Here is a 13,532-nt window from a genome sequence, read left to right on the forward strand (position 1 = left end):
GTAGAAGTTGTGGAATTAGAGAATGTTTATTGTGTATATTTTTTTGCCACAATTGAAAAAAAATAATTACACTAATAACTGAGTACAAGGAAAAAGAAAACATTCTAAGGTTGAGTGTGGTAATGATTGTAAAACTTGTCTTGATATGATTGAACAATTGAATTATATGATATGTGTATAAGGGTTCACACTTAATCCTTCACGGCCATCCGATCATTTCTGATTAGCAATGACCTGCTAGGACAGAGTAGAACTTCCCCCATGGGTTTATGAGACTAATCCTTTTGTTTGTTTGTTTCAAAGAGTTTACTGTTCATGGGTCTAGGACCTGTGGGAGGTGGAGCACACCAGACACAGTGGGTCAACACTGAGCTACCCACACCCTCCAACCTAACAGAAGTGGGCCCCAGGAAGCCTGCCTGCCATGAGAGGTAAGGGCTGCCAGTGACACACACACACACACACACACACACACACACACACACACGGCTGCTCTGGGTCTCTCTCAGAGGCAGATGCCAAAGTCTACAGGGTGTTTTATTAAAGAAACAAAACATGACATGACCCTGGAGGAAGTCCAGCCTAGTGGCTCAGAGGAGAGGGTCAGTCCTGCTCTGTAAACCCTGGCACAGCCTGTCCCCTCCCCGGCACACTTGCTCTATGCCCAGCCTGATGCCATATGTTCATGCCACTGAAGCATTTTACTGCCTGAGGAGAGGCACTTAGCACAGGGACAAGCACACGGCTTCCATGGCTGATTGGCTGTTAATTCTTCCCCAGGATGCCCCCGAGTGTCTGGGAATTCTGGGAGAATGCCAGCAAGGGGAAGGGATTCCCAGCGACACACTCTACAAGGTCAACCAGGCGGGGGGAGGACCTACATCATTCATAACAGAATGTTGGTGCCAACAGGCCCAAGAAAAACAAGAAGGAAATTATTGCATGGAATTTTTCTTCGAAGGTAAATTAACAGTGAATTGGGTAGATGACGCTTAGTCAGCCATGGTCAATGCCAACTCCCAGGGGACATTTGCCCAAGTCTGGAGGTATTTGGGGTTCTCACAATTGGGAGATGGGGTGGAGGGACAGAGCAATATTACTGTCCCCAGGTGGATAGGGGTCAGAGAAGCTGCTAAAATATCCTACCGGGCACAGGTCAGCAGTCCACAACCAAGAATCCCCTGGACCAAAATGCCCACAGTGCCAAAGCGGAGAAGCACCCTTAGGAAGCAGACCCTTCCCCTTCTGCCTTGTGGCACTTGCCGTTAACTCCGGGCTGAAACACTGCCATCTGGATGTAAGACCAGAATTTGAATTTGAGATAATTTGTTCTGCATGTGGAGCCTTGAACGATTTATCCAACTTCAGTGATGAGATATCGGTTTCCTCCCCTGGCAAATGCAGGCAGAACCAGCAGCATATGACCTGATGTGAGGCTTAAATGACAAAGAATGGTGATAAGAAAGGATGTAGCTTAAAGGCTTGAAGATAAACAAGCGGCCGTCTAGCTGAGAAGCAACAAAGGCCACATGGAAGAAGCACACCTGCCTGTGTGATCACGAGATGTCGATGGGATCAGGTATCAGGCATCAAAGAACAAAAAGTCACATCATTGTGAATGAGGGGGAGTGCGGAGTGGGGACCCAAAGCCCATCTATAGACAACTGGACATCCCCTTACAGAGGGGTCGTGGGGAGGGGATGAGCCAGTCAGGGTGCAATATAGCAGCACCAATGAAACATACAACTTTCCTCTAGTTTTTTAATGCTTCCTCCCCACCCCACCCCCACCCACCCCCACTATCATGATTCCAATTCTACCTTACAAATCCAGCTAGACGAGAGGATATACGCTGGTACAGGTAAGAGTTGGAAACACAGGGAATCCAGGACAGATAAACCCTCAGGACCAATGGTGAGAGTAGTGAAACCAGGAGAGTAAGGGGAAGGTGGGATAGAAAAGGGGAACTGATCACAAGGATCTCCATATAACCCCCTCCCTGGGGGACAGACAACAGAAAAGTGCGTGAAGGGAGACATCAGACAGTGTAAGATATGACAAAATAATAATTTATAAATTATCAAGGGTCCGTGAGGTGGGGGGAGGGGGAAAATGAGGAACTGATACCAAGGTCTCAAGTAGAAACAAAATGTTTTGAGAATGATGACAACAAATGTACAAATGTACTTGATGCAATGGATGGATGGATGGATTGCGGTGAGTTGTACGAGTCCCCAATAAAGTGATTTTCTTTAATAAAATAAAATTTTAAAAAGGAAGCATGTAGCACCTGGACTCGGTGACACCTTATGAACTCACTACCACAGAGTCAATGCTGACTCAGAGTGAGGCTACTCGGACAGAGTAGAACTGTACCCATGGGTTTCTGAGACTAAATCTTTTTGTTTGTTTTTTAATCATTTTATTGGGAGTTCAAAGATATTATAACAATCCATAATTCAATTAGATCAAGCATTAGTGTACAGTTGCTGCTACCATCTTTTCAAAGCACTTTCTTTCTTTTTGAACTCTTTGATATCAGCTTCCCTTTATCTCCTCCCTTCCCCACCCTGCCCCCCAGGAAGTCTTATTACTATAGATTATTATTATTTTGCCATATCTTATACCATCCAATGTGTCCATTCACCTGAAATTATGTTATTCGTTCCCCTCAAGTGGGGTTATAGTCATCATTGCTATCGAATCCCCCTTGCCCTCCCTCCGCTTCCCACTCTCGCAGGGAGTCATTACTCCCATTACTATTTTTATCTATCTTGGATTTTATGCATCGAATGACATTAATTATACAAATGAACATACACAGGTCTCACAAGATTAATGAGAAGAAACTAAGACCATAATAGTAAGGGGAGAAAATATTAGAAGAACTAGAGGATAATTATGTGTTTTATCCGTGCTACCCTGCACCCTGGAGACATCTTCCCTGCCAGATGAGACCCTCTGTGAGAACTATACAATTACCTGACAGGTGGGCTTTGGGTCTCCACTTTGTCTACACTCCTTCAAGTCAATCTGATTGCTTGTTTTTGAATTTATGATACCAACTGCTGCTGACACCGCATAATCACACAGGCTGGTGTTCTTCTTCCAGGTGGGCTTTATTGTTTCCCTGCTAGATGGCCACTGTTTAACTTCAAGTCTTTAAGACCCCAGACGCTGTATCGTTTAATAGCCGGGCACCAACAACTTTCTTTACCACATTTGCTCATACATATGTTTTGTCTTCAGGAATTGGTTCGGGAAGGTGAGTATCATATAATGCCACATTATTTGAACAAACTGTTCTTGTACTGAGGTAAGATTTAAGTAGAGGCCCAAAGTCTATACCTATATTTATACCTATATACATATCTATATTTATGCCTATATAAATAATTTTTACTTTCTTATTCTTTGCTCTTTTTTTATTTCTTTCCTTCTGCCCCACTATCATGTGTATCCATCATTCGCCTCCTGGCAATTCCTCTTGGATACGTTTCAATTGATCAAACATGACCGGGAACACTACCCTCTCCTCACTGATAATTTTAGATACCATGTTGTTCCCCTGTCTCTGTTGTTATTTGCTCCTCTTCACCTCTCATATTGCCCCTCCCCTATCCCACCCACCCCCCTAACCTTCTTGGGATTGTTTATCTGACCACAAGAGAAAGAAAAGAGGGGGGGGAAAGAGCCCATGCAAATAGCTCCATGTCTAAGTACTGTCCTGTCCCCCGAGTAGGGGAGGATCCCTCTGTTAAATAGCGAGCAGGCCATGATACAATCCATCGCCCATTCCCCTTTTCTTTTGCGCATCCATCTCCCAGGACCAGCTCACCTAAAGCACTTACACCCTTTTAGTGCTCGGTGTTCAGTGCCCGAGAGGCATGCCTTCTACAAGACTCCACTGCTCTTCCCGCAGTCAAGGATGGAGCGGTCTACTGCCCCACCCCCCATCTCAGGGACTTCCTGGCTTTGCTCTCATTGCAGGTCTGCTGCACTCCCTTCTTGGTTTGCTCCCATGCGGGCTGATCAGGCGGGGCCGTACAAGACTAAATCTTAACAGAGCAGAAAGCCTCTTCTGCGTCCCTCAGAGCAGTTGAGCTGCTGACCTTGTGGTTACCAGTCCAACATGTGGTCCACTAGACCACCAGGGCTCCTCTAAAACTCACCGCCATGGGATGATTTCCCACTGAGAGTGTTGATAATTGAGAATCCACAACGTGTGGCCGGGGGCCGGAGTGGGTGAATCAGACGAGGGTTTAGAGAGAGGCATACCATGTGCTTGGGTCATCTCAGGCAATTGGAGCTTGAGTCTGACAGGGTTAGCTCTGATGTGGATCCAGAAAAGATGATAGGCATCCCTGTGTACTCATAACCCACAGGACACCTGGTGACCCTTCCTCAACTGTTCCTACAGCTTTGCTCAGTCCGGGTCACTCCCATCCCAGGCCTCTATTGCCAGAGGCTGGGCTTAGGAGCGATCCCCAATACAAGATATACAGGCACAATAGGAGCGATATGGACACATGTTCTCACGGTTCAGGAGCCCAGCAGGGCTGTTTCTTGTTTCAGAGAAGAGCAAAATCAGGGCTGAAGTAACCTCTGGTCTGACACCACCCTCTCATAGTAAATATTTGCCTGGACCCAGAAGCCTCCAGTCTCCAGAGCCCTGTTCTCAGAGGAACCCAGGAACACTCTTCTCTGCAAGCCCCAGGGATTTCCTGGCACATGGCTTTCCCTGCTGGCTTCAAAGGCCCCCCAGGATGGGGAGCACACCCGGCAAGAATAGAGTTGCCTAGTAGGCCCCACCCACTGCCTCCAAAGGCCTTCATATCAAAGAGAGAAGAGATGTCTCAGAAACTCTCTAGCTCAGGTCCCCTAGCCCCGTGGTTCTCCCCCTTCCTCACGCCGCGACCCTTTCATGCAGTTCCTCATGCGGTGGTGACCCCCAACCATCACATTAGTTTCGTTGCTACTTCATCCCTGTCGTTTTGCTACTGTGATGAATCATCAGGTAAATATCTGATAGGCAGCATGTATTTTTATGGTTACAAATTGAACATAATGAAAGCACCGTGACTCATCAGAAAGATGATATGTAATTATATATTGTGAAATATTTCCTTCTAATTAAAAAAAATAAAATTTTGTCTTGAAACATGGTGTAGCATGGGTAACAGTCTTCATGCGGGTACTCATCAGCGGGGTGTATCTGCATGTGGGCGGACCTGCCTGGAGATGGATAGAGGAGCCGTGTGTCCGTTCCTAAGACCATCGGGAATATGTGTTTTCCAAGGGTCTTAGGCAACCCCTGTGAAAGGGTCGTTCGACCCCCAAAGGGGTCGCAACCCACAGGTTGAGAACCGTTGCCCACGCTGGTGCAATTGAAGCTCTGAAATGAGACACAGGACTGCCATCAGCCCTGAGGGCACCTTGATCTCCTTTGTAAAAAGAGTCAGCGATGCCCGATCCTCTGTATTATCGCGGAAGGACTCCTCCGTCTCCCCGGCAGAATTGAGGTGTCTAATCTTTAAGAGAGGGCGTCACAAATATTTTAGTATAAAGGGCCAATGAGTACCCCTTTGTAGTCTCTGTGACAGTGACTTCTCTGCGTGCTGTCACAAAACCAGCGACAGACAACACACACACATGCAATGGGTGTCGGCGTTCTGACAAAGCTGGCTGGTCTGTGCTTCAGGCGTTCTCATGGGAAGGGCAGAAAGCTGAGCCCCAGCTCACTGGCACAGCCACGGGGAGGGGGCACCCCTGGATAAACAGACGTTGGGAGGTAAGGCAGCAGCAGTAGGAAATTGACCCTCTCCTTCCCCTCATGGGTGTCACCGAGCTAAGGAAACAATTATACTGAAAAGAATGACATCGTGCAACAAAGGAAGGCGTTTTCGTGGAGCATAGATGCTTCATCATGAGATACACCCCACCCGACAGGTCCCACAGCTCCTGTCTAGCTGCAATGACATTAATAATGTGGCCTAAGATGCTGCAGGGGGCAGTGATGGTTCAGTGAAAGAAATTGTACCTTGTTAGACGCCACGGAGTCAATTCCTGCTACCCAAGGACAAAGTGCAAGGTCACCACAAGGTCAGCATTCAAAACCACCAGCCAATCATGGGAGAAAAATGAAGCTTTCTACTGCCGGAAAGAGTTAGTCTCAGAAACCCACAGGGGCAGTTGGATCCTGTCCTGTCGGGTCCCGTCCAGTCAGAATCGACTCGATGGAAGTGAGTTTGAGGTTTTTGGAAAAACCACTGCAGGAACAAGTCCCCACGTCTTTCTCTCACAGAGGCCCTGGGTGGGCGAGAACTGTCAACCTTTGGTTTAGCAGCCAAACGGTCAACCAGGGTTCCTGTCCTGCAGGAGCCTCGGGTTCAATGTATGACCAGTGAAAGTTGTGGAGACTTGCACCATGCTTTGATGATCAACGGGTCTCAGCAGAGCTTCCAGACTCAAACTGAGGAGAAAAGCTTGGCATCATACTTGCGACCATTAGTCAACAAAAAATACTATCATGACCAGAGTCTGGTTTGCAGCCGGTCATGGGAATCAGGCGAAGATGGGGCAGGGCTCACATCAGCGTTGGGGTCCCTGGTGCATGGGTTTGCTCTGAATCGTTGGGGGTCAACTGAAAGCAGCTTAGACACCCGCACCCAAAAGAGAGCCTGGGTCACAGTAGCCATGTGAGAATTCACATCCGCTCTGCTTCTTTAAACAATGACTTGTTTTGCTACCTGCATTTGTTCCTGAATATACAGAAACTGTTTTTAAAAGTCAAATGAAACCCACATAGAATTTGTCAGTGATTAGGATCTAAAAGAAATTTAATTTTTAAAAAGGGAAAGTCAATTGGCTAGATATTTTTCCTTCCTGGGGAATCAGGAAACCTCGGTTCCATTCTTGCCAAACCAATGATGTGCAGGGGCAGGCAAGGGGGGTGGGGAGACAGGGGGGGGGCACCAGTGACGCATCCTCTGACCTCATAGCTGATCCTTTGCTAGAATACACAGGCCAACTCCCTCTTCACAATTTGAGAAATATTTCTCAGTTTAAACCTCCATTCCTCCAGATATGATTACCTCTTTGCCCAGTGTCCCTAGGTTAAAATAATAATGATTGCAAATAGTTAAAGAACTTTTTTTTTTCCTGTTGTACACTTGAAAGATGCTTTAAGACTCTTCTCACTTAATGAGTCACATGATATACGAGTTGGGAACTGTCCTTAATATTGGTCCAGATTGACAAATAATGGAGCTGCGATGGGGAGATTGCGTTCCCTTGTCTTAAGAGCACCTGGGTGGGAGCGGAGGAGCCCAGGCTTGAACCCAGGCACCCCAGCTCCAGAGACTGCACTCTTAATTTGGAAGCTGCCCTGCCTCCTCTCATGGGACCAGCCTAGGTTGTCAGTAAAGGTATGGGGTTGACATCAATTGTATCTCTGAGGGGTGAGAACCAAAAGCGAAGGTCTTAGTTGAAGCAAAGGTAGGTTGTGCCTAACATAACCGCCAATCAACGCATCCTGTACCACTCTCTCCTCAGGTGAAGAATGGGGTACCATCTTGAGGGATCCCCAAAGGGGCTCTGGGCTCTAAGAGCTATGGCTACTATCGGAAGAACCCCAAGAGGCAAGTCTGCAGTAAACCCTTATTCTAAATCCTCCGGCTGGGAGGCTGGGATCCATGCTTTCTCTGAATACTCCCTCACTACTTTCTCTCCCTCAGGGAAAAGCAAATGGCCCCAGGCCATCCCTTCCCCTACCAAATTTTTCCATCTACCCTGGACCTTGTTTCTGGGAGTGCAGGCATCAAGCCTTCAGAACTCCCCAGAGGTGGGGGCCTTGGCCTACAGGGCAGCTGAGGGAAGTCTACAGAGATAAGGCACTAACAACCTGGACTCAGAATTAAGGTTTTGTTCATTAAAATATCTGATTTTTCTTTCTTTCCCCCATTTTTAATGTTATTCCACTTCTATTTCTTTTGTCTTTCTTCCTTTAAAATGCTTTTTTGTTTTAATTCAGAAACTATTTAATCTCTCTCTTCTCACATTGCCAGGGAGGAGTAAGAAATTTAGTCTAATTGCTGATTTGATTACATTCTAAGGTATTATGGTGAGATTATACTTCCGTTGTCTTTTAAAATACCTAATACATTGTGCTCCTGGCTTCTGTCTCTCACAAAACAGTTCTTTAATAGTTTTTGAGCTGTTGGATTGCTTTTAATGATCTTAGTTTTAAATAAAGAGACTTCAATATGTTCATGGAAGATGAAAGAAAAGATCATGGAAGTTTCCACGAAGCCCCTTGCTATGTCTCCAGAGTCATTACGGTCTATCATGCTATGAGAACAGTGTTGGCAAAATATCTGACTGTTTTTTGAAAACGGAAAATAACTTTCAAGCAGACCCTGTTTTATATATATATATGATCTATCTTGGGGGGAAACAAATAACCTGAGTGGTCCAATGTTGAAGTGCTCGACTGCTAGCCAGAAGTTGGGAGGTTAAACTGCCCAGCTGTTTCTCAGGGGGAAACACCCAGGCAACTGCTCCCCTCAGGATGACAGCCTAGAAAACACTGGGCATTCTACTCAGACCTGCACGGACGGCAACGGAGAGTTGGGGTCAACTTGCTGGTTCACAACTACAATCGGGATGGTCCTCAAAAACAATTTTTTATCTCATGGTTTTATTTTTAGCCCCTAAAATTCTGTTAAATCAAGCTCCTAATAAAATGTAAGGAGCCCTGGTGGTTTAGTGGCTACACGCTGGGCTGTGATCTGCATGGTCAGCAGTTTGAAGCCATCAGCAGCTCCCCGAGGGAAAGACCGGGCTTTCTACTCCTATAAAGAGTTCCAGTCTCGGAAACCCACAGGGAGGGTGGGGTGCTGTGAGTCAACAGAGTAAATGGACTAGGTCTGCTTCACCTTGTATTTAAAAACAGACAATCAGTGGCAGGGTTTGCTTTGTCCGTTTTTTAAAGGCAATGTAACGCAGAACCATTTCATTTACTCATGAATCTAATAACTAATGTATTATTCCATCATTCTTTTGCTAAATTATTTTGAGAAAGGGGTGCTTTGAATTTCTACATCTAATTATTTCGGGGAGTCAGAGTACTGGTCCTCAAACCCTGGTTTGCCTTTAAACTGCTGCATCCTTTTGGCTGCAAGCATGTGTCTCTGCAGGTCGAGATTCCCTTCGATATAACCTAGGGGGTTGAGTTAGAAGGATCTCAAGATTGCTTTTGAATAAGACAATTCCAGGGCAGCTTACAGTGAAGCCAGCATTTGCCACCAGGAATGACTTCCCTGTCTTTTCTGATACAAGGTAACCCTTACATCCAGTTTTACCCAGTAAAAGACGGGAAAGAAGGTCAAATAACCTATCACACTGTTTCTGGATGGAAAAGGAGCCGTTATTCTAACACACACACACACACACACACACACACACACACACACACGATATAAGCTGAGAGGCTCCAAAATGTTCGTGGAAAAATGAAAATGTCATGGAATTCATTTGTCTGAAGCCCTCTCATGTGGTGCCATTGAGTGAAGTTTTCAATCATCAGTCATCATGTATCAATACAATTTGCGTCCTGAGCAGCTAGCCAATGCTGGGTGAAAGAACTGTCTCCTTGACTTAAGGTAAAATTCACAAGGCCACTAGCAGAGGAGACTCTCAGCGACCCTGTATCTCCCAAGCACTGTTGCCGAGGAGACTAAGCCACCAGAAGCGATCAGACGGAATTTGACAGAGCAGTGCCAGCCTCAGAGGGAATGAATTTAGACTCTTCAGCGTCCACCGGTAGGCTGCTTAGACAACGGACCGACCAGGCACTTTCTAAAAGACCCAGGCATCAGACTAGGAACCAGGCTCATGAGGTATGTTATGGAGGATTGGGATTCACCGATAGAGTACTCCCGTTTATCCCACACATCTACAGAAACATCGGAGACTATGTGCACTTCCATGAGCAAGAAAAGCAGACCAAACAAGACAAAGGTGTAAACTCCCAACCCAAATCCTCGACTTCCAGTTTCTCCAAGCTCTCCTGGGTGCCACAATCATTAGCCTGGGCTTGGTGCTTTGTCCACCCAAGATCTGACCACATGTAAAGGTTGGCATTTGAACCACTGAGTAGAGAGTTAGGCTCTGACACATGCCCTTCAGTTTGGCCCTCCACGGCATGTCCCCCACAATATGGAATGGTTATTCTACTGATAGACACAGGATCTGAGAACCAGATGATTCCCCCAAACTCCTCTGAGCTGAGGAGAAATGGTGATTGCAGGGAGGGGGTATGCAGCGGGTGGGGGGTTGGGGGGGAGAGAAATGGGAGAGAAGACAGCAAAGCCCAGGAGGGAAGGAGACAACTAGGGAGCCCAAAAAGAGGAAACCCAGTTCCCCGTGGAACTTCCTCTTAGGAAAAGACTATACCACTGAGCTTTGACTGCTATCAATCATCCCGGAATGCAATTTTCTCTCTCCTCTGAGCATTAAATTCCTACTTGGAGACCCGGTTGACATTGCTCCTTGTCAACACTTCCCTAAACCCATCCACCCCACAAAAACTGCCCCTTTCTCTGAACTGAAGTCCAGTTTCTCAGCCCACTCAGCCCGCTTCAGTGCCCACACTGTCTTACACAACCTCACATTTCCATGTTGCCGCTTCAGGTAACTGTCGTGCTATCAAAGAATGGCTCTCCAGACGCTGAGAACATGATCTTCGATTTCCTTTGAACCTTCCTGGGGGTAAAGTCCATTATGATTTTAACTCTGTCTCTCAGACAGTCGCCTGCCCTTCAATAAGCATTCAGCATATGCTAATTGATTCCATGATAAAAAAAGACAAGCACAGGAGGAGGTAGGAGCTGGAAGGTAACTCAGGACAAAAATATGTGTCTCGCTAGCATGTTGTGAAGAAAGGGGAGTCAAGAGTGCCCGGTGAATTGAGAAAGGGTGGATGGGAAGGGAGAGTGGATGCGAGCAAAGGAAAGAAAAATGGAAGGAAAGGATAAAGCGGGAGAGAAGGGAAGAGAGGGTGGAGGGGTGGGTGGATGGAGGAAGGAAAGAATAAAGGAAGGATTGATGGGGGGAAGAATTGGAGGCAACGTAGAAAGAAGGAAGGGGGAGAAAATAAACATAAGAGGGGAAGCGGGGAGGGAGAGGAAAAAATGAGGAGCTGATGCCAGGGGATTAGGTGGAGAGCAAATGTTTTGAGAATGATGAGGGCAATGAATATGCTTTACACAATTGATGTGTGTATGGATTGTGATAAGAGCTGTATGAGCCCCTAATGAAACGATTAAAAAGAAACAAGGAAAATGAGGGAACGGGGGTGGGGTGGGGGCAAGTCCTACCCTTGTGCTTCGGGGTCTTCCATGTTGATCCTTGCTGTGTCTCTGTTTCCAACGTATCCCGAAGTGCCTACAGGTCCCAGTTCCAGACTTGCTGATGCACCTGCATGCAGCTGTGCGGACCACTTCCAATGCAGGTACGGGCCTCACTGATCAGCGCCCACCATGTCCTGTGCATAGGGTCCCGCGGGTCCTAGGAAGTCAGCCCCGGGAAGACAGTGTGTCATGGCTCAGGGCTTGGAGCGCTGGAGGACATCTGGGCAAAAGCCTGGGGCACCACTGGCTCCCCACCAGGCGTGGCAATGAGAGGTCTTCTCTTATTTGTGCCAACGTGTCACATGATGAGCTCAGTCCATCAGCTTCCTGGGCAGCCCATCGGGGAATCTGGGCTCAGAGGCCTCAGGGGGCAGCGGGGGAAGGGGGGTGGGGCAAGTGTCTTTGAGGATGCTCACTGGCACACACAGTCACACCTCCCTCACTGCCAACCCCCTGGGGCGTGACCCTAATCCTTCCTCCTCACCTCCACCCGCCCCTGAGGACAAGCCATTCACCTCGAAGAGTGTGTCCCAGACACCGCAGGAAGATGGCACATGGAACGCTTGGCAAATGCACAGCTCTGTGGTGGTCCTGTAAGAGTCCCGACGGCTCTGGTGCCTCCCAAAGTGTCCCCAGCCCCACGAGCCTCTTTGCCTCGATGGGGGAAAGCCACAACGGGGTGAATGTCAACATACCTTGTTTTTCCAAAAGAAGTTTGCGACAGAGAGTAAGTACATCCAGTTAAAAAATGTTCAGGAAGGGGCTCTTCATGGGGGAGAAAGACGGCTCTGGGCTCAGTGAGGTCCACAGAGCCCTGAAATCGGAAGTGGTGTTTGCACACTGGTGAGTGCGTTCATTGTTCATAGTTTCCACCAGCTTCTCCCGGGGAATTGTGACCCCAGCAATATTAAAAGCACCATTCTCTCTAGGCCCTGAGGGCAGGGGAAGCTTTTGAAGGGGTTTATCAATCAGGAATTGGGTATCCGTCATTTGCCAACGACGACTGGGTTTCATGGAAATCCACTTTTCTCGAGTTAACCTATTTTGCCAAGCCGATGCTAACTTTTACAAAGAGGATCTTTCTTCCCCCTTTCGTCCCTCCTCTCCGGGTTGTGTCTGTCTGTCTGCCTGCCTCTGCCCACCACCAGCCTTGCAGCCCCAGCCTGCTGCTGACGGCAGGAGAAGGCCATTTAAACGGTGACACTTCATTAAGCACATTCTCACCACCATCACAGCTCTCTAAATTAAAGTAAACGAACTCCAAATGAGCCAGCCTTGGAAATGCTCTCGCTTCTGCCCAGCCAGGCTCAGCCCAGGGGAAGGAAATGCGCACATGTGGACGAGGCGAGGGTTTGACTCTACCGTAGCCTGGTCTGGGAACTTAAAATCGTGCTGGAGGGAGCACCGGGGGTTGTGAAATCTTCCCAGCGGGCTCCCAGACAGCAGCCCTGGGACATGAAGAGCAATTCAATTGCCACCGAAGAAAACGGAGCCTACAAAAATCAGGGCGATGCACTTGAGCAGGCACCGAAACACAAAATAATGGGAAAATCTGCTTTATCACTTTATTTTTAAAAACCCGTTTGCCGACTCTGCAGCTGTTCATCACGGCTGACATATGGCACGGCTGCCACCTTTATGAATCGTGTTTTATCCTGAAAAGAGTTTTCCTTTATTACCGGCCCCTTTGTGTGTTCCCGAGGAGTTGCGAAACAAGGAAATCAGAAGTGCCCTGAGGTTCTCCATACCAGGATCCACACTGACAAATCAAGCAAGCTGAAAAGGAAAGAGCGGGGTGGCATTTGAAATTGTGCCCCGTTTCCATGAAAACAAATACTAGCATCTCCCTCCCCAGGCGAGAGGAATAGCCCCTCTCTAAACAAAAAGAAACTTCTGGAAGACTTTGCCCTGACTGTCCCTGGAGTTGTGTCAGCCCCTCAGGAGGAAGCAGCCCAAACACTCAAATAGCGGCTCCTTTAGAGCAAGCATTCAAATAAACTCGAACCAGATGAATAGGGGCATCTCATCCATCTGTGACACAAAGATGCTCTGAAAAATAAACTGGATACATGGAGATGCACGTCGCTGGTGTATATAAACATGTGTGTGGGCAGGGAAGCT

At 47.5% G+C, this 13,532-nt stretch overlaps 1 protein-coding gene across 1 annotated transcript in view; it reads right to left on the bottom strand.

Annotated features, from left to right (window-relative positions):
* The window catches only part of CPNE4 (copine 4), a 521,121-nt gene extending 509,699 nt beyond the window's left edge, over window positions 1-11,422 (bottom strand). Inside the window, exon 1 of the mRNA XM_004704001.2 lies at window positions 11,379-11,422. Within this exon, the coding sequence (XP_004704058.2) occupies window positions 11,379-11,401 (23 nt within the window). The 5' untranslated portion in view covers window positions 11,402-11,422. The remainder of the gene's footprint in view (window positions 1-11,378) is intronic.
* Between the last annotated feature and the right edge of the window lie 2,110 nt (window positions 11,423-13,532).

The sequence above is a fragment of the Echinops telfairi genome, unplaced genomic scaffold, assembly GCF_000313985.2.
Source record: "Echinops telfairi isolate 266 unplaced genomic scaffold, ASM31398v2 ScPeMD7_7420;HRSCAF=8458, whole genome shotgun sequence".
NCBI classification, from domain to species: domain Eukaryota; kingdom Metazoa; phylum Chordata; class Mammalia; order Afrosoricida; family Tenrecidae; genus Echinops; species Echinops telfairi.